At 39.0% G+C, this 25,739-nt stretch overlaps 2 protein-coding genes across 7 annotated transcripts in view; one reads left to right on the top strand and one right to left on the bottom strand.

Annotated features, from left to right (window-relative positions):
* ANXA11 (annexin A11) overlaps positions 1-8,940 on the top strand; it is a 74,987-nt gene extending 66,047 nt beyond the window's left edge. For all 6 annotated transcript variants that reach the window (XM_064513806.1, XM_064513805.1, XM_064513802.1 and 3 more), the window contains 8 exons: positions 552-642; positions 764-843; positions 941-997; positions 1,907-2,000; positions 2,752-2,847; positions 5,259-5,317; positions 5,950-6,072; positions 8,196-8,940. In XM_064513806.1, the coding sequence (XP_064369876.1) occupies positions 552-642; positions 764-843; positions 941-997; positions 1,907-2,000; positions 2,752-2,847; positions 5,259-5,317; positions 5,950-6,072; positions 8,196-8,255 (660 nt within the window). In that variant the 3' untranslated portion in view covers positions 8,256-8,940. The remainder of the gene's footprint in view (positions 1-551; positions 643-763; positions 844-940; positions 998-1,906; positions 2,001-2,751; positions 2,848-5,258; positions 5,318-5,949; positions 6,073-8,195) is intronic.
* A 1,255-nt stretch (positions 8,941-10,195) lies between these two features.
* Positions 10,196-25,441, bottom strand: LOC112993300 (placenta-specific protein 9-like). Its single transcript, XM_026116782.2, has 4 exons — positions 25,052-25,441; positions 13,287-13,387; positions 11,883-12,003; positions 10,196-10,383 (listed from the first exon to the last, which is right to left on the bottom strand). The coding sequence occupies exons 1-4, from the start codon at positions 25,107-25,109 to the stop codon at positions 10,373-10,375; spliced, it is 291 nt and encodes a 96-aa protein (XP_025972567.2). The 5' UTR covers positions 25,110-25,441; the 3' UTR covers positions 10,196-10,372.
* Positions 25,442-25,739: the final 298 nt, after the last annotated feature.

The raw sequence follows: 25,739 nt of genomic DNA, 5'->3' as shown, positions 1-25,739 counted from the left end.
TTCTCTTTACAGCAATAAGATGAATTTATAAAAACTTAGTTTTTTCTTAATAAAAACAGGTCAAACTTTTTTTTTGAGAAGGGGTTTAAATGAAGCTAAAGTAAACTTCTCCATTACTGAGTCACTACACATATTTAAATGTTTTTTGGCTGCTCTTTTAAAAAAGCTAGGATGAAGTAATATTAGCTGCATTGTGATTGCAACTGTCATTACGTAATAGATAGTAGAAGATGCCTATTAAAATCAACAAATCCTTGAATAGGTAGAAACAATTGCTTCTTATAAAGCCTGAAATTTGGGATGGAGGATGACATTTTAAAACAATTTTTTTATTGATAAAACAGTTCATTAAAATAATCTTTAATACACATCTATACTTGGAAACTTCTGTTACAAGTAATGTTTAAACTACTCGCTTTGACTCCTCTTATAAAAAGTTGCTATTTGAATTGTATTTGGTTCTACAGCTTTATTACATTTCTCTCATACAAGGTTGTAAAAGTAAGATGAGTATCTGAGGAGCGTATGTTTTTCCATATGCTTTTTTCTAGGGTGTTGGCACAGATGAGAATTGTCTCATTGAAATCCTAGCTTCTCGCAGTAACGAGCATATTCAGGAGCTCAACAGGGTCTATAAAGCAGGTTAGATTTGTCACTGTCCCATCAGATTTTTCTTCTTCTTTTTCTTAATCACTGACTAATGATAAGAATTTAGGAAATGAGCAGGGGTGCATGATGATTCATGATTGTGGCTCTCTTCCAGAATTTAAGAAGACTCTGGAGGAAGCAATCAAAAGTGACACATCTGGACACTTTCAGAGGCTTTTAATTTCGCTTTCTCAGGTACTTGCATGCAGGGCTTTTTGAGTTTGGATTTCTTGTTTTTTTGTTTTTTTGTGAAGTCCACCAGCGCAACCTTTATATCTCTAAATTCTTTCAGGGAAACAGAGATGAAAGTACAACAGTTGACATGTCTCTCGTCCAAAGAGATGTGCAGGTCAGTAGGAAGTTCATCGTAATTTGTAACTATAATCAATTCAGTACACTGAGATTTGAGTATGTAATTCTTACTTACACTTCCTTTTGGACAGAGTGTGACTTTTCCTGGTGTAGGGCTTATGTTTCAGTGGATGGAAGGGACCTACGCCCCAACAGAGCCATGCAGCTCCATTGCAGAGATGAAGCTTTTGGGAATAAGTTTTTACCCTCATTCCATCAGCTCGTTTGCTTTTCCAGGTTCTGTTGGGTGACTCTGTGCTACTTACTAAGGCACAACAACTAAGTCACAACTCTAAAGTGAAATTTGGATTGATGTGCCTGCGGAGGGAGACTTAATCTATTCCGTGCCCTTTGCCTGAACTCTAAGGAACTCTAGATCTGGGCAGCAAGTAGGGGACATTTGGATCTAGTAGCTTGTATATTACTTCTTCAGTGAGTTCTGATTCACCAAGCAGCATGGAGAAAGCACTGGATCGTTTCAAGACATTGCTGTCCTATGAATAGTAATGTGATTAGCTTTCTGCATAGTATGCCGTAGCCCAAAGATGAGAGGAAAGATATGAGCGTCTTGGAACATATATAGAGGTGTGGAAAAGAGGATAGATACAAACTCAGTTAGGAAAAATAGTTTTCAACTTCTTAACTGAACTTTTTTTCCCCTAGAGTAGTCTGAAGCTCTTGTGTTTGGCACTTAACGCATCAGTAAGCTGACTGTAAATAAGGCACCTAGTGTGTTGTGTCAAAGTTAGAACTAGTTGCTACTTTCTGCTTGCTTCCTGTTTTCCAGCAGTATTTAGGCCAAGTGATAAGTATAAAAGGAGGAGAGTCTGTAACAAAATGAATCTGTGACTCAGCTTTCCAGCCTGACTGCATAAGCAATGAAGTGTGAATTCTGCTCTGTATTTAGGAGTTGTATGCAGCTGGAGAGAACCGTCTAGGGACCGATGAGTCCAAATTCAATGCTATTCTGTGTGCAAGAAGCAGGGCCCACCTCAGAGCAGGTAATGGCGTCCAGGCCTCTATTTAAATATCAGCTTTGTTCAGTTGTTTGTAATGATAAAAATGCGTAACGCAGTTCTGCATCTGAGTTCTGCCATGTGTAAAGTGGGAGTGATGATACCTCAGGGTAAAGCAGGGTGAACTCTGCTGATGGAAAGGGCTACACAGGAGCTGTACATTATGATCCTCTGTCTTAAAGATCAGAACTGGTAGAGGTAATATTTGTTCAAATGTTTCTCTGATGAAAGAATTGCGAAATTAGAATTGGTATAACTTTGCATGCTTGAATGTATACAAGCACATCTGCAATGGTGCCCCACCTTGCCCCCTTTTTTATTGCTAGTGATAGCATGTTACATCAGTCCATAGTGGTAGAAATACTTTAGTAACTCCACATCCACAATCATGTGGAGGGGAAAGGTGGAGGTAGGGGAAGAATCTGAAAGTTATCTCAATTTTATTGTCAACCAAAACTTTCCTAGGAGAATTTCACTATTTCCGTTACTGCAGTGCCTTGGACTAATTCCTTAAAAATAAGCAAGGAACTAGACAAGGTAGAAAGAGCATGATGACATTTAAATGAAATAATGTAGTTGATACAGTAGTATTAATCTTGGAGACTTTAAAACTTGTGTGGGTGTACTGTGACATCAGAGAAAGTTGAGAAGTGTGAATGAAGCAAAACATCTGGCGTGCACCCGTGCCATTGCTTTTATGAGACCAACTCCTGAAAACTTTCTCTTCCCTTAACAGTTTTCAGTGAATACCAGAGGATGTGTAACCGGGACATCGAGAAAAGCATATGTCGTGAAATGTCTGGAGACCTGGAAAAGGGCATGCTGGCAGTAGGTACGTGCCATCTTAGCAGTTCTGTTCCTGCTGTCAGTACTAGGATTGGCTGTGATGATTGTATCTGTGACACCAGCTGAGGCTGTTCTTAGTGCTAATTCCAGTTTTGTGCTTTTCCTGTTGAGCTTTCATGTGAACTTGCCTATGGTTAATAAAACAAAGCACTTAAATCACCTCAGAATGACAGATGAGGCTTTTGCTTCAGGCCGCGGTTGGATTTAAATTTCACATGTTCAGTTTTGAATGTTAAACTGAGGAGAGAGAATTAATAACTGTACTTGGCATTATTTTAAAAAGTGAGAACTTGTACCAATCACTGAGTCGATGAGGATGGGATGTACATGACAGCTTTGGAAATCGAGCAAAAATATAGGCATTAACCTCTTATTTTTAGTATACAGAACACTTAAATTTGGTTTCAGAGAGGTCATTATTTCCCCTGGCTTACAGCTTTGTTAATCTTTCTTCATAAATGCCTCCAGTACTTCTGAAGAGCAAAGACCTCAGGTCTACTGTTGTCCCTTGAAAGGTAGTCAGTGGTTTCTTTGGGGTTTGGACAAGGCCCTGAGTCCTTGTGCAGCAGTTTTATTTGAAATAGTTTATTATCAATAAAATTTTGGATTTCTGTCTCTCTGTCTCTCTCTGGATCAGTTGGTCAGTCTGTCTGTATGTCTGCCTGCCTGCCTTTCTCTCTCTGGGTCTGTCTGGGAGTCTCTATGATGAAGCCACAGATTTTTTTTTTTCATGGAAGTTTTTAGCAAAATTTTGCAAAATTTTAAAAACCTCAGTTTTCACTCCTATCTTGTGCCTGTGTAAACTATGTAATTGTTTTTCTTACTTTTCCCTGCTTGGCCAGGCTGTCACCAAAGTGGCCTTTTAATGCTCCAAATTAGTCTGGCTCTGTGTTATATATTGTCTTACCTTTTCTGAGATTCAGAATTTGTCACATCAATCAAATGTCACTGTTAGAAAACCAAAGATGCAGAACAGAAATATAGTGTCCTGTGTTTTTAGAAAAAGATTCCCTCAGTAAAGAAACTGTCAAGGGTCTTGATGCTAACAGCTGTCCTCTGTGGGCAAATCCCTTCTCTGACACAGTGGCCTTTGACTGCAGCAGAGCTTTGTAACACACGGCATTCCAAGTGGATAGAGGTGCAGAACTGGGACTGTAACATGCAAACAAAACAGTAGCCCTTTTTAGAAAGAATTGTTATTAATGTTCACCAAATAACTTCTTTATTCATTAGATTTTAATTACGTATATCTGTTGGTGACTTCAGCGTGACTTGTTCTGTACACCTTATTTTTATGAAAAAGGTTTTTCTAATTGAAAATATTTGATTTTGCTTTCTTTAAAGCTTTCTGGACTGTACAAATGGTAATTTACAATAACATTTCCAAACATATTGAAGTGCAAGTGTGTTATTTTAACTGAATACAGTGATCAAGAAATGGGCATTTCATGTGTTTTGTTGCTTGTTTTGAATTGGTTTATCACTGACAATTGTTTGTGTTGAACTGCTATTTTCCATCTACATTTTCCTAGTGAGAAAAATACTTTTTCTATATAGAATGTGTGTTGCTGTGAAATACGTATTTAGGTTTGCCCCTTATGTTCTATCTTGATCTTATGTGATTGCTTTTCATACCTTTCTGTGCCATACAATATGAGACACAAGTGTGGTTTGTTTTCTGTGTAATTTGCCTTAGCTTGCATGACTGTTTACTTGTACCCAACATAGGATCAATATATAGATTTTAATTCTGATGATTAATGAAGGATTCTCTTCTTATTCTGATTAGTATAACGTAATTTTATTTAGATTTTGCTCTTTGAGATGTCTAATAAACAGTGCTAACTAAATTTAGAATTCGGTCATTAAAAATAAGCATGTCAAGAATTTTCCAGAAGTCCTGATGAACTTTGGCCAATAATATAAAGGTGAGGTTTCTATCATAGGTAGCTGCTCTACTTGTGTTAGGACACAACTTGAATTCAAGTCATGCCTTGCAGATATGTGGCCTAGAATTGCTTAATTTAAGAAAAAGCCAGTAGTGCCTGTGTTCTCCCTCAAGCCTTCTGCCTCTCTCCCCCAGTCCCTCACTCCCTTTCAGAAATAATCTGATCGTGAGACTTAAGAATCATCATGGCTGCTTCACGCTAGCATTTCTGGCAATTAAAAAGTTTGCTATGAGCTACCAAGTATGGTAGGTTCTTTAACTGTTTTACAACTACCATTTGGATTAAAACTCATTTCAGTGGCTAATTGAAGGAGTGGAAGCTGCATAATATCAAATATCTGTTTATGTAAAATTAAAGCACTTGTCTACCTAGGGTAAGCTTAAAAAATGACCATGAGTTTTAATTGAGCAGGAGTACCTAATTTCTGTAATGCTGTTTCTTTTTGCAGTTAAGTGTCTCAAGAACACACCAGCTTTTTTTGCAGAAAGATTGCAGAATGCTATGAAGGTAGGTGCCTGTGGGAGGATGCATTAACTTAGTGTGTTTTTTAATATGCATGTACAGTTTATTGTAATGAATTGTACAGCTACCTTGGAAATAATAAAAAATATATATATTTTTTCACTAATGAGCTGAAGGCTAATAAGACGTGGTCGTCATTATCACAGTCTGGAAAGCTCTAGCTTATATTGAACTGATACATACAACCATGCATTAGAGAAAGAAAGTCTTCACTTCTTAAAATGGTTAATGTGCTGAAGTCTCATTGAAATTGATATCTTTTAAGTAGAGGCATCTAGCCAAAATAAGTAAATAGGCCATTAAACTCTCCAGACTTTCCTTGCTCCTTGCCCGTTGTCTTACCCCTTTTTAAACTGTGCTTTTGCAGAGAAATAACTGTTAGTGTCCTGACAGTAAATATTTAATTCATTAAAGCTTGATAGGCCAAATTCTGTTCAAGCTCACTGAATTGAATGGGGTTATGCTAGTAAAGAGTTGGTCTTCTGTGGGTGTGTCTTTTGGGTGCTTTTTGTTTTTTTGGGGGGGGGGGGCGCTGGTGTGTTTTGCAGTAGTGCTGTATCATACAGAATTTCCACATATTATTAATGCATTATATTGTTGTATTTTGTTTGTTTCAGGGAGCAGGAACAAAAGATAGAACTCTGATTCGAATCATGGTGTCACGCAGTGAGGTTGACCTGCTGGACATACGCACAGAATACAAGCGGATGTATGGGAAATCCCTCTACACAGATATCACCGTAAGACTTCAGAGTTCTTGTTTTCCCTCCCATGGCTTCTTTTCTGCTGGTAGAACATGGATCCTTACATTGAGTAGCGATTATTGCTCTTGGTGTAGCTGACTGTGTTTGGTTTGCTGATTTGTCAGGAGAGTAAAGGTGGAAGAGCCATGGAACAGACAGCACTTGCTTTTGTATGGGGTTGGATGAGCTGGAGATGGGAAAGAAGCTAACAGACAGAAAGGGAAGGGTAATTGGTCCAGAGAGATTTGAGAGACCTGGATTTAGTCTGGTCTCTATCCTATTCTCCATATGTGACCTTGTAGAAATCACTTAGTCCTCCGATTCCTTAGTTCATTGTGAATAAATGATGCTGCTCTAACTTGTATATGTTGGAAGAGTTTAATGCTGCTTATATGCTTTTAAAAGGCTGTTTCCTTTTCCTTGGAAGGAGGAAATTTTGGAAATAGACTAAATCTTAGATTATTTAGCGTCCCCCTTCTCTGTAGACAAGATGTAAAGTTGCTTCACTCTTTACAGCTATTAAGAGCTGTAGCAGCAATTAAGAGGATGCCTGACCAACAGGGTGTTAGAGCAGGGAGGAGAGTGAGTGGTGCCACTTTCATTCACTTTGTAATGAATGTGCCAAATCTGTCCAACCCCTACTTAATCCTTTTGCTCTTGGCACTCATCAAAAGGATGCAACTCAGTGGTGACTGGCAGAAACCCTGGGAAGTTAGTGAAGGATATCCTGTGTGCCAAAAAGTCTGGATGTGTGTCTTCTACTGGTAATTACATGGTTGCTCTGCCTATGGGACACAGAGGATGTAGCAGATGCTTTCTACAAGCCTATGTCTCTGGGGTGAAGATGTGCTTCTGCTACAGCAGTTACATGCCTTGTAACCACCAATGTGTAATGAAAAAGCAGAAACAAGACATCAGTGGAAAAGTTTAATATTTGCATCTTTTTTTAATTGGCATTATTAGTGATAACCAATATAAAATAACTTTACAGTTCAGAGGTAGGAACAGGTAATTCCCATTTACTGGGCTGAAGTTATTCAAAACGTGGTTTTGGTAGACATGGAACATGCACGTGCATGGTTATGTGCATGTAAACCCCCACAACATTCTTCCATAGAAGCAGAGCCAAAATATCCTTGGAAAGAAAGTTCTTCAATTCTTGTCTCTCTTTTTTTTGTAAAAGTACAACAGTTCTCTCCTTTCAGGAGATGTATAAAGGGAAATGTTTTATGTTTTGCAGGTTGTCTGTGCTTTACACCTAATGCATAGAATTTATCTTGATCTTTGCAGCATCTCTCTGTCGCTATTGTAATAATTTTGATCCAAACAAAACAGTTCTCAGTCATACCTGAAAATGAAGGACGGGATAAATGTACTAGCTGAAACTGTTCTGTGAAAAGGCTTGGCAAGTCTCATCAACCAAAAATAGTTATTTACTAGGGAACACCTGTTAGTTATAAGAGCACCGGGCAAAATTCAGCTAACAGCGCCTTTTGTGATTAGTTGCTGCTGTTCCTGAAATATTTTTTTTTCAATGCATATTTGTGTGTACATCCCTATTAGCTTTCACTGCCCACAGCATGAGGATGTTCTGTGACTGAAGTGAGGGAGAAAGGGGAAGGAGAACTCTCAATGCCAGAGCATTCTTTTTAATCTTTGGACATAATAAAGAGTAAACTTTCTCTCTCTGCTCCTGGAAAAATATCCATGTTGAATACAAGGAGGGCAGCTTTGGGACTCTGTATTTCTGTTTCCATCATATTTCTATACCTGTTGCAGGAAGGCAGCTTAGTGAGGCATTTTTATTGAACTATTTCTGGAAAAGTAGTTGAACCGGTATGCCCTATTTAGTTTGCTAAAGAAATACGTTCTCTAAGGACATTTTCCGTTCTAGTTCTGGACTTACTGTGTATATGTATTATGGTAATTTCTAATTAGCAGGAATTTTTAATAATGAAGGTTAATGCCTCTCTTTTCCCTTACCTTTCTGTCATTTGGTTAATTTCAGGATTTTATTTTTTGCAATGTTTAGGGTGCTTACATTTCACCTTCATCCCTTTAATCCTTCAAGAAAATACAAAAAAGGCCTTCAACTTTTCTTCTTCTGGATTTGTTTCCAGGGTGATACTTCAGGAGACTACCGGAAAATCCTACTCAAGTTGTGTGGTGGAAATGACTAAATGGAGCATTGAGGGTTTTCTGTTTTGTTTTTGTTTGTTTGCTTTGTTTTTAAAGCTGCTATTTTCATGTTTTTGCTTTTAAGTATCCTTTTCCCTGAAAAGGTAAACGTATAAAGAACTATTTTTTCGTAAAGCTTTTACATTTCTAAAGCTCATTTTTCACATCTCTTCCCTTCCACTCAAAAATATTGTGTAATAAATACCAAAGAAAAAAAAATTAAGCTTATGTACCATCTATTCAGGATTTTTTAAGCGCTCTGTCTAATCAATGAATGACAGATCATTCTTTCTGCTTATGATATTATGCTGAAATAATACATTTTCTGGAGCAAAAATCATAGTTGTATGATTTAAGGTTTTATTTTGTATAAACATAATGTGCCATTTTAATGCCAGTTATATATATATTGCACACAGTGGTGGTTTCATGCTAACCTACTCCCTGATAGGTGGAGAGAACAGTTAAGACTTTCAAAGAAGTTTTGTCAAGTTCTGTTTTGTTTGCTTGTTTGTCAATTTTTAAGGAAGATGTATTCTACATTTCATTTCATTTCTAGGGCAACTGTCATAAGGCAGTTGTCGCTGACAATAGTAAAGATTTTCTAGTTAATGTTTTAAGGTTTTGGATTGTGCCTTAAATATATGTATCTAAAAGATTACAAAATTAAAGCTGTCTATCTTCTAACCCTTTTGCAGACTCTCCTTTTTTGTTGTTTGTGTTGGCCTACATGTGAGTCATGACTTGGTCATCTTACTTAGTCTTACTTAGTTTTTCCATAGAAGTTCCCTGCTTGAATTCAGAGACGTTTTCAGAAATTGAGTTGTTGGCCGAAGTTGGGGGTTTGTGTGCTGTTGGTGGGCAATTTTTTGTACATGATTTATATAATCTGTAGTTACTTCTCAGTATTTTTTTGTGTTGTAAAGTCTCTTCTCTGGCTCTTGGAACTCTTAAATTTTCATTCTCTGCTAGCATGAATGACATCTGTTCAACTTGTCATTCTCAAAGTAAAATGTGTCAAAAAGTACAAGGAGGGAGAGACATGGGACTAGGTCAGTGAGAAGAGACTGCTTATTAATCAAGAATGTGCAAACTCCTTCCCTTATTTCATTCATCCCCACCTACCCTCTAAAGGTCAGGCAGGTCCTTTTTCCTAGAATATACTGTGTTGCTGTTTGTCTTGGGAAAATTCAGATCTTCAAAATGCAAATTTAAAACAGTACATGAATAGAAAAGTTGCATTGTTCAGTGGGGAAGCAGAGCTTATCTGAGATGGGCAAATAGATGGGAAGGGACATGAAACCTTTTTCTTTAAAAAGCAAGTATACACTTATTCTTTCTGAAATTCTTGAGCCCCCATACCAATATCCCTTTGTTGTATGTTCCAATTTTTAATGAAGATTCTGCATACCTTAAGGGTAAAATATTACTGAATTCCTTAGGGTTTTTTTTAATTTGTTTGTATGTTTTTCCCTCTTAAAGTGGGGAGAGGATGGATGTTGGAATTAATTCTGAGTTGGGTAGTCAGCATAGCAGAAGGGAGAGGTTGAGGAGTGCAAAGCTATCAGAATAAGGTGGCTCTGCTTCCAAACTACAAATCTTGGTCAAGATGTACACATATCACTACCATTTCAGTCAGTGGCAGCAATGTGGCTGTGTCCAAAGCCAGACCACTCCATGTTCTGCTTTTTATCAGGCAATCGAAGCCTATCTTGAGAGGAAGCTACAGCTGAAAGAGTGTCTTCATTGGTTTGCACCAATAGCAAGGATTCAGTTCTTTGGCAGGGAAGGAATATGATTTTGAAGTAAGGGATGTTTGCTAGCTGTGCTTTAGTCCAAGACCCCATGTGATCTTGTTTTCTTGCTGAGAATGCTGTACTTGAAATACAGTCTTAAGTATGGCTACTGGAAAATTTAAAATGTAAAGCTTTGAAAGGGTATATAAAGGCAAATAATTTTTTATTAAAAAGCACAGGAACACAGAAGGCAAACTACTGCTCAGGATTGTTCATCCCAGCTCAAATTGTGCAAATACAAAGAAGCTTATTAAATGAACGAGAGCGTAACTATATACGACAACCACACTGTTAGATTCGTATCTTTTCCATCGTCCCAGTGCTCAGCTGGCATCTGTATAGAGAAGAATTGATGCAATTATTTTTTGGTTATAAGATCAGGATCAATCTTTCTGGATAAACATATCACTTGAAACATGAAGCCTGTTACTTCAGAGTAATGGATTTTTCTCACTTTGCTGATTCATCAAATCACAGAAGAAAGATCCTTGAACTTAGCAATTCTTGACCTCTTTGGCAGTTACTGCAACCTTCATCTGCATAATATTTACTATAGTTGGGCTGCACATATGCAGAAGTAGTGTGTGGTTGTTTGGCTTAGGATTTCCATTTTAAATTAACACTTTACTGGGATATTTTTCCCCTTTGAAACAGTGATTACTGCAGAGGAGTACATTAACTCTTAACCATTAACTACTTCTCACAGAAGCTTAGACAACGTAATGAATAAGAAAGTGGATGAGGACATAGATCTTGATTCCAGTTTCTGTAACAGTCACGGTGACCAGCTCTGTACATTGAACTGCAAGAGAAACTACGAACCAACATAAATCCTACTGCTGCCTACTTCAAGCCCACCTTATTTCAAATTAATGCATTATAGTATGTTTATGTATTTATGTGTTTGTATGTACGTACAGATACATAAAAATACAAAACTAACTTCATAAACAGATGTCTGTGTGAAGTTCCTATCTTTCAACAAGAGGTTTACTCTCCATTGGGAACATCTCTCACCTTGCTAAAGGCACTGTTGATATGTGGTCAGAGACTGAAGAGGACAGAATATTATAAGAAACTGTGTAGGGCAGGTGGTCTCACCCAAATTGCTTCCCTTCTCGGTTAATTTATTCCAATAAACACTTACCTGGAGTACATTTTGCTTGAGTGGCTTGCCTGTCAAAACTGCATTTAAATTGCCAAGATTGTAATATATCCAGTAATTGTTTGAGGGTTTTTTGTTACCCTTTTATTTTCAGTCACACATGAGACTAAAGAATCATGGAGATCATAAAACTGGAAGAAATCTTGAGATTGCTTAGTCCATCCATCCTGCTATTCTAAGGCATGATGAAGTATATATCTCACCCCTCACAGATACTTGTTTAACATTCCTAGTGTTGGGGAGACTACAGTTACGTCATTCCAGAAGCTCACTGTCCTTGTAAGAAAGCTTTGTGTTGTGGTTTTTCTTGAATCTTCCTTGCTGCATTATTTCTTGGTTTATTCACTTTTGCAGTGGGAAGGAAAACACTGCTTTCATCCTTGCAATAGCCTTACTCAGCCTAGTGGTCTCCTTCAGTATTCTCTAGACTAAACATCCCCAACTTATCAGCCTTTCTTTGTAAGCCATCTGTCTAGCTCTTTGGATTTTTTTCCCCTGTTTTCAGTGGTTGTTGAGATGTAATCAGAACTGGACCTACTACTTCAGCTGAGGCCTCAGCTGCACTGAGTTGAATGATTACTTCAAATCTGAGGGGCAAAAGATCACATTTGGTAATACCATATGCAACACTGTTGTCAACTTTTAGTTACAGTCCACTAGACACTTACCATCAAGAATGTCTATAAGGGGCGTTCCTGGAGTCATGGGGATGTTCCGTTCTGTCTCACTGATGATATTGAGTAGTGACTTTATTTCTGATTCTAGATACTCCACTGTTTTTATTACCTTCTAATGAAAACAAGGGAGACAACTGGAGAAATGGGTGGTAAAAGGGTCAAATAGAAGGAATTGTACCAAATATGTTAGCAGAAGAGCAAATCTACAGGCCCATAATACTAACAACTGATTTAATTTATACTGCTTGTTGCAGAGACTTACGTATTTCTTGTGTTATACTGGCATCTAGTGGCCCTGAGGAATTAAAATGTCATTTTGCAAGACTTAAATTATAGCACTTGTGTATAAAGGATGACCTGTAATGTTGACTTTTTACAGGAAGCTTTGTATGGTGTCTCTTTGGTGTCTTTTTGTTTTTGGGTTTTTTTTTGTTTGTTTGTTTAAATAATTCTCTTCTGAGCCACCATTGCATCCAAGAGAAACAATCTACCAGAAAGGATGAGACAAACTGACTGGAAGGGGGAGGGCAATGAAGATGGCTAGGACTGAAGCAGGAGAGATAATATTAGTACTTGAGAACCAACAGAATGCAGTTTGGCAGCAACCCAACTTGGAATAGTTAGTGCTGAACACAAATCTTGTGGGTGCTTAAGACTCCAAGGAAAAAATATTAAAACATTCCAACTTCCCTAGAATCCCAGTCGTAAAGTGCATTTAGCTCTTGAGCATCCGGAGGAGCCGAAACTCCTCCTTTTATCTTTTTTGAGTCACCTGCAGAATTCACATTTAACCATGAGCAGATGTGAAAGTTCTGTACTGTATCCGGGAGTAGAACCATTCCAGTGGTAATTAAATATCACTGCTCTTAGGTACACTAAAAATCTGTTACAACAGTTGAAGATATCTTATTTTTCCCTGCGCTCACTCGTGTGCTGCTTTCTAGCTCAGCCTAGCTGCTAGAAATGCGTAATGGGTTTGTTAGCCTTTTGGATGAGATGCAATACTCACGTCTTTTCTACTGGCCTTTTATTCAAAGGCTGGAATTTTTGACAAATATAGCAAGTCTGTGAACTTCATTTAACTTTACAGGTACCAATTCTGAGATTGTTGTATTAAAGGCACTGTTACAAACACTTTAGAAAGGGCTAATAAATAATAGCTCAATGACTGGCTAAGCAATTGTTTGGAATCCATCAGGATGATACGTTTTTACTAATAATGGTTTCATAGATACTTACAAAACATTACATGTGGAAAAAAAATAGCCACTGAATTTTTTCTTACAGGATCAAGAAGGAAGAGTGGCTAAAAGTGTGATTTTTCTTACTTTTCTTTGATCAAAAGGTTGGGGCAGAGTTCTAGTTTGGTCCAGGAGTTAATGCAATAGCTCTTACCTCTTCAATAATGTCCAAGCGTTCGTGGATAGTATCCTGTTCGTTACACCAGCCTGCTGTTTCCAAACCTCTAGGTAAGACACTGACAGGGTCTGCAGCAGCTGGAAAAAGTCACAGTTGATTAACAGGAGGGTTTTTTTGAAAGCAGTCCTTACCTTTCTGCGGTATTTGGCATGCTAAACAACCTTGTTTATGAAACACAGATGTAGGAGTCCCAGGTAGAAGTTGAACCTCTCCCAATAATTGCATTCCTACCCCACCGCTGTGACTCTCTCGTTGCGTTGTACACAGTGTCAGGGTTGTTTGGAACAACCTTGCTGTTGGGCTGGGGTTGGGGGGGGGTTGTGCTTGTTTTTTACACAGTCTGTTTTTCTTTTTCTCCTGGCTTGCAGGTGAGTTTATAGGTTTTAACATAACTTTGTCTCTGCTAGTATAAAACCTAGGTGTTATGAAGGCACATCAGTTCCTCTAGACTTTCCACAGAAGTAACTGCTGTGAAGAGCAGCTGAGTTTGTCCACTTACTCCCCAAAGGGATGCAAGCTGGTGATTCCGTCATGCCAGAAACTTGTCCATAACAGTCTGGTTGTTTTCAATAGGAAGGGAAACAAAAGTGCGTGCTGTTGATGCCATTTGCTGACCATGTCGCTTGTGTATGGTGTTGTTTCAAAAGTCACCCACCTCAATCAGTTTATCTGTGGAGACCTTAGTACTCATGAGCTCTTGCTTTCTTTGGATGTTTGATTCCATTGGCCACAGTCCGTGGAAGGGCAGTGGATACCTGTCAATGTCCATGCTTTAATGGAATCATCTTCCTTTTCCTAATTTTTTTGCAGCATTTGGTAACTTTTGTATTTTAACATATTTGTGTAGAACTGTAGCAGAGTATTTTAAAACCCACTGGAGTGACATTATGTCTTGCTCCACGTTCATAAAGTTAGGTCTTGATCGTGATTCAGAAGTGAGGATGCTATAATGATAAGAAAGTAGCAGTAACTTATTTCATTCTCATTTGATTGTAATGAAAATAAACAGAGGAAACTGCTAGCTTGCTTTATAACAAACATTTAGAAGCGTAAGAAGGGCAAATAGTACTGTCTTCAGTTCTGTTGTGTGCAAGCAGTGATTTGGAACTGGTGCAATATATCACTGCAAGTCAGTGCCAAGATTTTTGGAGCTGTAGGTATCAGATGATGGCAAACATATGCCCAAGTAAGACTTGTAGCCATTGCAGTTTGATTGGATGAGGAGTGTACCGAGAGTTAGAATGGCATCCTTGAAATTGGGAGGAATGGGGAGGGTAAGATTAAAATGTGATCTGATGTACTAGGAGTGGAATTGCTTGAAAATTGGTTTGGCAGAGTTTAAGATGATAGTATTTTTGGTTGTTTATTTGTAGCAGATTTTAATTAGTTTTCTTGGTGCATTTACCAGGAGGTGGTGCTATTAGCACTGAATCCTAGTGAATTCATCTGCCTGTTTAATATTTACACAAGTCTATCAGAATGTGTATTTAAATGCTAGCTACTCTGCAGTTACACTTATTTTTTTTTTTTAGTTGCTGCTTTTGGTGTTCTGGGAGTGTTGTTATTTTGTCCTCACTTGCTGGTCAAGTGAACCATGTTACTTCTTAAAAATTTTTCAGGTTAAGATGTTTACTCGGTCACGGCCATAACAATCGAAGTTTTGTGTCAGAAATGGAGGTTACAAAGCAATGGCTGGTCTTTTTCTACAAACCTTGTCTTACCTTAATAATAGGATAATAATAAGGTGAGCTCTATTTTACTGTCAGAGACTAATAAAATTTCCACCTTTCTGCTATTCACAGCTTTAAGCCTGATGATCTGATTCACCAGGATGCTGAAATGTCACCCGTTATGTCTAGGAGAGGACCTAGGGCAAGCAGAATGCATGGTCGTGAGATCTAACTACGAATGAACTGTGAAAATGAGGCAACAGAACTCCTTAGATGAACTAAGAGCAAATGTAAGAATTTAAAAATCCCACAAGGGATTATTTTTCACTGTATTAATCCAACTGTAGGTGGCTGGATCACAAAGTTGAATGGGAAGTTTGGGTGAGGGCCAGCACAGTTATATACATTTAGTAAAGGAGCTTTTGGCCAGCCGTAAGTTACATGCCAGGCTTGTTTAGTTTTTTCTGTTCCCTAGAAATGGAAAATGCAAGAGAGTTAATGTTAGCTAGTTCAAGTTAGTGTTGGCCAGTTCTCTTTCTCTGATCATGCTTCATATATCATGCTGGTCCATTAAAGAAAGCAGAGCTCTGTTATAAGACAAGCAGAAGTAACTGTTTGACCTGCCAGACTCAGAGTCTGACCCAGAGATTCTCTGACCTTTCCAAACTCTCTGATGGCACAGGGTAGATTCCTGCTAGCATGTCAGCGCTATGCAGGGGCTCCTTTCATCTTTTTCCTGATACAGAACCTTAAATCCTCACCAGAGCTGCAAAATATTATGCCGAAATGACTGTTTGAAGCAGAAATCATATAGGGCCTTACCCAAAATACCACTTTAATCATTGCTTTAGCCTTAAACCTTTTGTGTGAAAGAAGATTCTATTCTGCACAAACTTCAGCATCCTGCTGAGCCTGACTGCTGCCCTAAGCAGGTGTACACAGATGGAGAGAGAGGTTAGATGTCACAGATGACCCAGTCATTTGTTCAGAGCAGGCTATTCTGTGATAGGTAGAGAAAGACAGTGTAAGGTTGTTGCATTTCACTGTGAGGTTAGCAGAGACTACAGCTTTGTGCAAATATGTACCTCTAGAGAACTAGGCAGAAAGGTTGCTGTGAAATGCAGGCTTCAGTAACGCTTGATTCTTTGCGGGGGTTGTTCTTTCTCTTTGGACGGAGAGAGCGAGCGCTTTCTCACGTTGCTGGATTTTGAGAGCATGTTGCCGCTTTATAAGCGGTTACGGACTTATTGAAAGAGGAGGAAGTGTCTCATGGTAGTTCGATAGGATTATAAGATCTTACCCAGACCATTAGGACCAGTGCAGTGACTACAAAATTTGACAAATGGTCCAAGCCTAAGTATCTCAGGAAACACCTGATAGCTGTTGCTTGTGAGTGATGAGCGTTACCAGAAAGTTGGTTTTTGAAGTCAAAGAGAGATAGTTCCCAGATGTCAAAGTACGATGTTCTGAGGGCTGGCCCAGAAGAAACCTTCTCAGCCAGGACCTGCATGTCTGTGTCTGATTAGCAACTTGCACGCCTGAGCAGAAGGGCTCTTGCCCCTGTGATTGCCACTTCACCCCCCACCAGAACAGGGTACTTCAGGGGGCTGTTGCTGCTGCTGGCTGGGCAGCCAGTGCTTTGGGCAGTGTAGTTCCTACTTTTCCTGTTTTCTGAGCCTTGGCTTGAGGCTTTGGCTTCCTAAACCTGATTATTATTTTGGTTTCTGGCTTTAGTTGTTAATCCACAGCCTTTATCACTGGTCTGGGCTGTTCGCTGGGCTGTTCACAGGACACATCCGGTCCCTTGTAAATATGACATGCATCTAGGTCACTATGGTCAGACAATTCATTGAAGTAATAATTTCCATGTGCTCAAAGAGAGTCACACATTGCTTATGAGTGTTGCCCTTCTCTGTATTGCAATTGCTGAAAGAAAATGGCACAGTTTGACTTTGGAGCTGACCTTCTCCAGCAGCATCTGGAGCATAAAGGGAGTGAAGAAAAAAACATTGCAAGCTACATAAGCAAAATAATAATGACCTTTTAGAGTACTTCCATGTACTTGCTCTCAGTTGCTGAAGAAACATTTTAAAAACATAAATTAGAAGTTTTCTTTGCCTGTGTATCGAAGCATCTTGATCTCCAGAGGTCCCTTCCAACCTCAGCCGTTCTGTGATTCTGTGATTGTGTTGTGCACAATGCAGCAAAATGCTGATAGTCAATTTTAAAACTAACTTTCAGAGGTAAACTGTTCTCTGTATACTGTATTAGACACACATTTAAAATTAGTGTGTGTGTTTGCAACTTCAAGCAAGTGTGTGTGTTTATAGAATGAATTTAGGATCTCAGGCTATTTGCTAGGACACGTAGTTCAATGTCTTGATTATCTCTTTTGAAATGTAATGGATTAGTTCAGGCAGATGTTGGCTGTAATGTTTCAATATGGTGGAGAGAACATTACCTTTACATCAAATTCCCATTTGCAAATCCCCACCTGATACTTCTTGCACATGAAAGTTAGATTCTTCAAGTCCATGCTATTTAATATATAGGTGCTTATTCTCTGTTAAGAATAAGGAAGTCATTTGTTCAAGAAGACAAAATCACCCATACGTTTATAAGAGGAAAAACACTTATGTATGCTACCAATCACCCAGAAACTTAGACTTGTTCTGTGCATTATGCCTCATTTTTTTCTCTGATTAAAATCCCCTGAGGTATGTTGTTGGCATCTGTAACAGCTGGGTAGCTCTAACTGCTCTCTGCTGTGATACAGCTAGAAACGAGTAGATGGAGCAGAAAAAGAGAGAATTTCTGAGGCAGTTTCTAACAAGAATCCATTTAATGGAAAAGTATGAAAGAGGTAGTTTGAGGAGTGAAGATCTATGTATCACAGTCAGCCTGACTGCACGAAACTTCATTTTATTTTAGGGGATAGAAAGAGCAGTGAACTAAGAATTAATACAGCCTGAGCAAACAGGTGAAGAACCGTAATAACCTATCTCAGATGAGCTCCTTTGTCTCATGTACATCTGGTGTATTTTTCTCACCTTCCATTTGTCACTTCTTCATACTTTTTTAAGAAGTTCCTTTCTAGTTCCATCAAGATCCTGTCTATTCAGATGCTGTCATTTATTTATATTATAATATATAAATAAACATATGTATATATATGTGCTTATGTTGGTATGTATACATCATATACAAACATATGTAAACATACACACAGTCCTTCAAAATCTCTGGTTGAAGTTAGTATCAAAATTCAGAGAGGTATTGCTAACTATTACTTTGCTAATAATAACTTGTTGCATGACAGCTCTTGTGCTCCCCTCTATCCAATCCCAGACTATTAGTGCCACGTATAAGCAACCTCATGTCAACGTATCTGTGTGTGACAAAGATATCCGATGGGGCGCTGGGGGAGAGAAAGGTATAAAACGATTGAAAGCTGGAACAGGACAATTTAGGCTAAGGTGCAAATTTTTAAGTTAGCCAACGGAGCAAGTTAGTAACTGATGTGGCCTCTGCATTCCTTGTCCTCTTTACAAGTGCCTTTCCTAAAAATACGATACAGGTCACACTGAAGTTACAGGCTTGATGCAGAAATTACTGGTTTGGGTTCTTTGGACTGTGTTACAGAGAAGGTCAAGCTAAATGATCCTAGTGTTCCCTATTGGTCTTAAAGTCTATAAAATCCGTTTTGCATCATTCTCTGACCAATGTGGTTTTGAAAATTAGCTGAGAGTTCATGTTGTGCTCAATAGGGGAGGGAGAGGTAAAAACAAAGCAGACCACAAGCCAAATGAAAGACAAGTGAGACTGACACAGGAACCAGATGTCAAAGAAATCTGAAAACATGTGATAAATGAAGGGGAATGAGGAAGGGCATGTATAACGGTTGAAGAAAACATACTATGGTGTGTGTTCTTGTTTGTACTACCTTAAGTTTAGCGGTATCCTTTCATTCCTGTAGCATATAGCATAAGGTGGAAAGATGACTTTTAATGAGAAAATGAAGGAGGTAGTAATGGATTGTGTTCCAGTGGGAAAAAATTCATGAACTTGAGTACTTTTGAAGAATCACCTAACTGGTTTGGGAAGAAAGCAAGGCACCTTTGAAGGTGATCCTTGCTTAAATTAGTCCTTATTTAAATATAGTACTGGACTCCACTTTAAAGTGTGTATATAACTTCGAAGTGTTAGCTCAAGAAATTACACAGTTTACAAAAGTGATTTGTGAGGTTGACTGACTTATACCTGAGGACAGAACAAGTTCAAATGCAGATGTCTGTCAGTATTAGGGCTCTCAGACCTAAGTCCATGTTAAGCTGAAACTATTAGTTGTATTTAATTTGGGGGACTGTGCCTAGAGGCGTCAAACTTTGTTTCCAATTATGTCAACTCTTACTTGCATTGGGATCCTTCTGTATGGAAATATGGGATTGACTTTTTGTACCACTTCACAGAACCACAGAATGGTTGAAGTTGGAAGGGACCTTTAGAGACCATCTAGTCCAACCCCCTTGCTCAAGCAGGGTCACCTCAGGCAGGCTGCCCACTTACTGGTTTCATTATCACCAGTGTGCCAAAATTCATTTTAAGTTATATATAACTTAACCTAATAATAGATCTTAGATATGCTCTAATATTAATAATATTAATATTAGATTATATATAGTTAAGTTAACTTATATCAAGTTAGGAGGTCAATGATAAATTGCTCTGGATGGTGTATGTTATATTGGAAATGCTGTCTAATGCGCACATTGTCTTCAAGCTTTTAAATGTTCCAGAGCAAATTTTTAATTGGATGTAGAAGACTTCCAAGATTGTGATCCTTAAAATGTTACCTTATGCTTAGCTGTGATTTGGGCACCTATGAACCTAAATTCTAGAATTTAAGCTAGTTTCTTGAAAGGAAAGGGAATGTTGCTGTTAGTGATTGCTGAACAATAAAGACTGCAGAAACTGTAATAAATATGTAAAAATAATTCTGTAATTTCATATATACTGTTAAAGGTTTCTATGCTTCACACTGGAAGCAACCACAGGGATTTGTCCGTTTGTATAAATACATACATACACACATTTATTATGTTCCAACTTCTGTGACAGAACTACGGGGCAAATACGAAATATCCAAAGTAGAAGATGGAAGGTATGTATTGCATAATGGAGAGGGAATTTACTCACTGAATGTAGAAAAAACTGCTAGAATGTTCTTAGGAATCATTTCAACAAGGTAAATTGAAAGGCCTTTATGCCCAGTTAGGGATTAAGCTTTAATCTATGCATTGACCATGAATTTCAGCTGCTACCTGAATAGCAACTCTTTGAAAGATTCCGAACATTAAAGAAAATCCAAAGGATTCTGGGATCGGAGGTATGATTCATGAGCCTCTGATAATAATGGAAACATCCTGAAATAAGTTTCTTCCATGAAAGTAATTATCTTTAATATTGATTTTAGAAGCTGAATAACTGTATTGGAAAGTCACGTTCCAAACCTGCTCACGTGGTTTATGCTCCATTTATCGAGACATAGAATATGCTACCATTTCAGATCCTAGGGAAGGTAAGACAGGACTTATTTTCATCCTTTTTCCTCTGGAAGAGGAGGACCCAAAGAGCAAATCTCATGCGTTATGGATGCACGGTATCACAGGTAATGATATGTACCCCATACAGGGGTAATGTGGTTACAGATACTGTATTGGTGAGGATGGTCAGGGTATCAGCATACCAGTTCTCATTTTTCCTTCTGACTTGTCTGTTCCATCAACTTATATGTGAGATGCTGTGTTGTGCAGTGTTCTGGTCCTGATGTGCCTCACTTCTGCTGGTGAAATATGCAAAATCAGAAGTGGGAGTTGACAGAAATTACACATGATTAGGAGATGGCTGTCGTGTATTTCTGTATAGAACCATTTCCTTTGGATGAAGATTTTGCTATCATGATCCATGTCATTCCCATTTCGTAATGGAGCTTCAGTTCTCACTTAACCAGCAGTGGAGACCAATACGGGGTGTACAAGGCCAGGGCTAGTTTGTGCTGCGAGTGGGCTCTCTCTTTTTTTCAGGCATAGCAAAAACAGGTGACGCTGCCATGATTGTTTGCCAGAAGTGATATTACAACTTGAGAAGCTATGTTTCTTCTTCTGCTCTGTTATCATGTTCATGATCATAAGAAGCACTTAAATTTTTTATGTAGTCATTTAAAGGAAGTAAATGTTCCTGAGAGGGAGATACTGGTTTTGAATATGTTTTGAGATGCTGATCTTTTGAACAAGGGAATATCCACTTGTGCTAGCTGCTGCAGTGAAAGATGACTGCAGGAAATCAGACTGATAAGAGAAGTGAACTAGGTAGTTTTGTGGATAGGTTACTCCAGTTCTTTCTATAACTTTCTATAGAGCTGCCCTGATGCTTTGGACTGCTTTCCTTTGTTATGTACTTATTTCCATATAAATACGTATTTGTTTTAGAAACTAAGGTAAAGTATTAATGTGGATTATAACTGGCAGCTGTACAGGAGATACTTGTATATGGATAGGGGGATGACCCATTTTAGGAAGGAGAGGCATGTAGTGGGGTATGTAAAGAATGTTGAGTTACGCAGGATGAGGCTGATTTGAGAATGGAGGCACTGAGATTACCCGAATGACTGATGTCACCATAAATGCTAAGATGGCAACTGGTATCTAGATATATCTGGTATGTGGGATAAAGAGTTTTTCAGTTTTATGAGTTTATTTCAGTCTTTTGGCCTGTGTTTAGTGATAGGAGTGACAATCACTGTGGGTTTTTTTGTTTGTTTTGTTTTGTTTTTTTGAGGCAAGTCTGTGACTGGTTACTCAGCTCTGTGGTCTGTGTAGTTTCTGTGTATAAGTTGTGGCAATAGGAAGAAATATGACAACGTAATGAAAGAGGATCCTTATAGTATTGTCCTAGTACTTAAACAATTCTAAGAACTTGCTTTAACGTGTGTTTTCCTCTGGCAGACGGTTCATGTGTACTGCAACTGCTCAGGAAGTAAAATAGTGATGTTATACTAGATCCCATCATTGTGGCCAAGACCCACAACTGCTTCAACCAGAATAGATCATTTGGATTTATAAATACAGCTGGTGCAGATGAAGAGCAGAAGTCTTATAATTTCCAGACCCCTGACTTTTTGAAAGTTTGATATTAACCTTTGCTTTATACGTGGAGGTTATAAAGGCTGTGGAACTTAAAAACTAAATTCCCTTTAACTAAGTATAATGGAACATGGGGTTTTGCAGATACATGAAATGGGTAGCAGGGCTCACTTCTGCACAGAACCTCTCCTCAGAGGCCTCACGTGCTTAAGAAACACACCTGTATCTGGCTGCACTTTATTGTGACAGATTTTCAGCCTTATCAGAGCTCACAGATAAGTGTTTGCAAAGATCCTTGCCTCAGAAACAACAGCGCCTGTAGGTTTCCATAAGGACAGGAAATACCTGTGACATAGGGTGTAGATTAAACAGCTATTGATTTACTAGGAGAGAAATATAGGTCAAAATCTGGTTGAAAATTCCTCTCTCATTCCTCCTCTTACTGCAGGTTTAATTCTACAATGCAGCAGTTTAATCTCCTGGAGGCAAAACACTGTCCTATGAGAATGCAAGATGCTTTCAGTCAACTTTGGGCAAAAACAGGCCCTTCTGAAGGGATTTTTTTCTCTCCGATTTCTAGACAATAGTCTAACTCTGACTAATGACCATGCCCTTTATAAGAGCCCTTTTCACTCCAAAGTCGTACAGAACTACCCAGCTTTGGATGTTGCATGTGAATATCAGGATCCAGAATATTCTGAACAGGCGTAGTATGTTAGCTGCATGAAGCAAAAACATTAGCTTAGACTTGGTTTACTCTTCCTTATAATTGAAACCAAATGAAACTTCTGCTGTTTAAAAACAAATCACACTCTCTTAAAGACAGTATTGCGCAGCAGCACATCCATTTGAGCTCTGCTGTTGCTCTCTCCCCACTCAGTATTTGGTTTGCTCATCTAAGGGGAGCGCGTCAGAGGGGCCCAGGCTGTCCCCCGGTTGCCAGGACTCCTGCTCACCTCTGTGCTGTGCGAAAACGTGCAACACAAGCTCTGCTGTTGGGGTGCTGCACCCTTGGGAAAAATTTGCCTGGATCATTTGGTAAGAATGGAAAGCTGTTTAAATGGGGCAGGTTTTGAACGCTCCAGTACCCCAGGCTATATTTTATGCTACATTTTACGCTACGTTTTTGCAGCAGCAGCACCCCACAAACTAACCCGCTGACAAGAACAAGCAATAAAAAAGTGCAGCCATTAAGCAGGAGGATGTGATGGCGTCCCAAAAGGCTCCCGTTGCAGCACTGCAGACCTTCACTGAGCTGCCTGAAGGCTCAGCTCCGTGAATCTAAGATTGCTCATATTAATGGCTGACTGAAAACATAAATTCTCCTTTGGCCAACCCCAAAACATTTTTATTCGAGAGGAACTGTTGCCAAATAGAAAAACAGGAAGAGACAATGAATGAGTCACTGAGGGAGTGGGGGTGGGGAGGATCTGTAATAAAATCAAGTTAGATTCCCCCCCCCCTCAAAAGTAGCAAAGAGCAAAGGGGGGATGGCTGTGCCAACCAGCCAGGATACTCAGCTGGCTGGGACAGAAGCAAGCTCAGATCCTCCCTCTGCCTGCCTTAAAGAAAGGATATGGACCATGGATTCCCACCTTCCAAGGAAATGCCCTCCTCATTGAGGCAGGGAGTGGTTGGAGACTGGGGTTCACTTCTTTACCTCCTTTGAATCTTCCCAGCTTACATCAAATGCTCCAGTGGGACAGTGAATATCATTCGGTAACTGAGTAGCTACCACGTGGCATAGTACTGGGTACTGGTCCCCACTCTAGTTGTTATTCAAATAATGTTTTACTTGGTTAGATTTCACCTGAATTTACAAACGATTTCAGCTTAAACAAACCCATACTTCTGGGGAATAATAACAAAAACATTCTTCCAGCCGCCTTTTTACATTGCAAAATTCACAGGCAGATAATGAGTGTTTGTAGAGTGAAAGCAAGTTACAGTGCCGGTGCTAGGATTGCTCTTTCAGTTCATTACTGATAAGCATTATAAAGCCAGTTGTGTGGGACAGAGAAGGAGAAAGGAGGAGTGACTGCAACCTGGGGAACAGAAAGAACTAGTGTTTTTTCAGGAAATGTTTTGGTTGTAATGGAAACTTGCCACCCTGTCATGAAATACAAACACTACGTGTTGTGCGGAAGTAAGAGCAGAGGGAAAATAATGCTTAGCCTCAGCTAGTAGAAAATGCATAATGCAAACAGGCTGTGAAACCAGCTTTGTGATTACATGGGGACTATAAACCCTTGAACAAGCCAAACAGAAAATAGCTTTCAATCACACCATCAGCAACAATATGATCAGAGGTTAGTCTAGCACTAGATCCTTTGTTAACAGGAGTAAAATTCAGATACCAGCTTATCAGATATTGTATGTTTATACTGCTTGCTGCCAAGGGATTTGACTAAAGAGTTATGTTCCTGAAAATCTCAGGAATAAGTAATCCAAAAGCAGAAGAGAAAAAAATAAGGTGCTGTTATGAGCAAATCTAAAAAGAAGCGTTTGAATATGGGAAAATCTCTCTTTATTCACCTTGAACATTGTTCTCAGTTCTGAGTGGATTAGTGTGTGTCTTATTAAACCTGCCAGTAACAGTACTGCGGAAATGCAGGGCACTGAATGCAGTGTATGAGCGTGGTTTTAAATTTTTGCAAATAGAATAATAGTGTCTCCCGTGAGTAGTGAAAAATCTCTTTTTTAGAGATTAGTAAGCAATATGCCTCCAGGATGGATTTTAATAGCACAGAAAGGGAGTTTTTCCTGTTAAAAAACAATATTCCCACAGAATTTTGAAACATACCTGTCATCTTCAGATCAAATCTATCAAATAAGCAGTTCTTGCCTCCCCCTCCCATCCCATGCAAAGGCTTTCACCAGAAGATCACTTACGCTACAGTTTCCGCGTTACAAGCTTGGAATCACTTACCTAAAAGATCTTGCTGCTGCAGGACTAAAGTAAAAGCCAATGTCCAAATGAAAAGCATGGTTTGAAACTCTCCAAGCGCTGTCGTAGTCCTGGTGGAGAGTACTGCAGGCTGCCTCCTCGGCTTTACATAGACTCCTCAGCCCAGTCGTTTGTGCTGAGGTTTAGCCAGAGAGTTAGGAGGAAATATTCCCAGGCTGAGCCAAGATTCTTAAGCTGTTCTCTTTTTCTTTCCTCCTTTTAAAAAACACCCTTCGAGCTCCACAAAAAGTCCAGTTACCCAGGCAAGCTGGCTGCGGTCCAAGCTCCCCAAAGTTTTTACCCTTGTATTTATTTATACTGAGTGCAAATGGAATGTGCTGAAGAGTTCTGAGTCCTGGGAATACAGCAAGTGGGGCAAGAAAAGGAAGCAAGAGAGGAGGAAGGGGGTGCTGGGTGTTTCTGAAATTCCTGTAGGATTTCATCTAGGGCGGAGAAAGCAGGAATGCTGGAAAACACAGTATGTTTAGGGCTGTGATCCTATAGGGTTTTTAAATTATTTATTCATTTTTAAAACCACAGCAAATTTGCTTTTTGGCAGGTGAAAATTCTGCTGGACTAAGTGAGGCTGCATTGTGGGAGGTGGTAACTGTGATGCCTGGTCTTTGGAAAGTAATGTAGCAGAGCCTTTGGAGCTCTTTTCAGTTCAGAA

Source organism: Dromaius novaehollandiae, chromosome 6 (assembly GCF_036370855.1).
Source record: "Dromaius novaehollandiae isolate bDroNov1 chromosome 6, bDroNov1.hap1, whole genome shotgun sequence".
Classification (NCBI taxonomy): Eukaryota; Metazoa; Chordata; class Aves; order Casuariiformes; family Dromaiidae; genus Dromaius; species Dromaius novaehollandiae.
Note: the sequence above shows the minus strand (reverse complement) of the source record. Positions and strands in the feature narration are given on the sequence as shown.

Coding starts and splice junctions, on each gene's coding strand:
- LOC112993300 (XM_026116782.2), bottom strand. CDS start 25,109: ATGCTTTTCATTTGGACATTGGCTTTTACTTTAGTCCTGCAGCAGCAA. Junction 13,388..25,051: donor GCAGCAGCAAGATCTTTTAG/GTAAGTGATTCC, acceptor GACTTTTTCCAG/CTGCTGCAGACCCTGTCAGT. Junction 12,004..13,286: donor GCTTGGACATTATTGAAGAG/GTAAGAGCTATT, acceptor TGTTTTCATTAG/AAGGTAATAAAAACAGTGGA.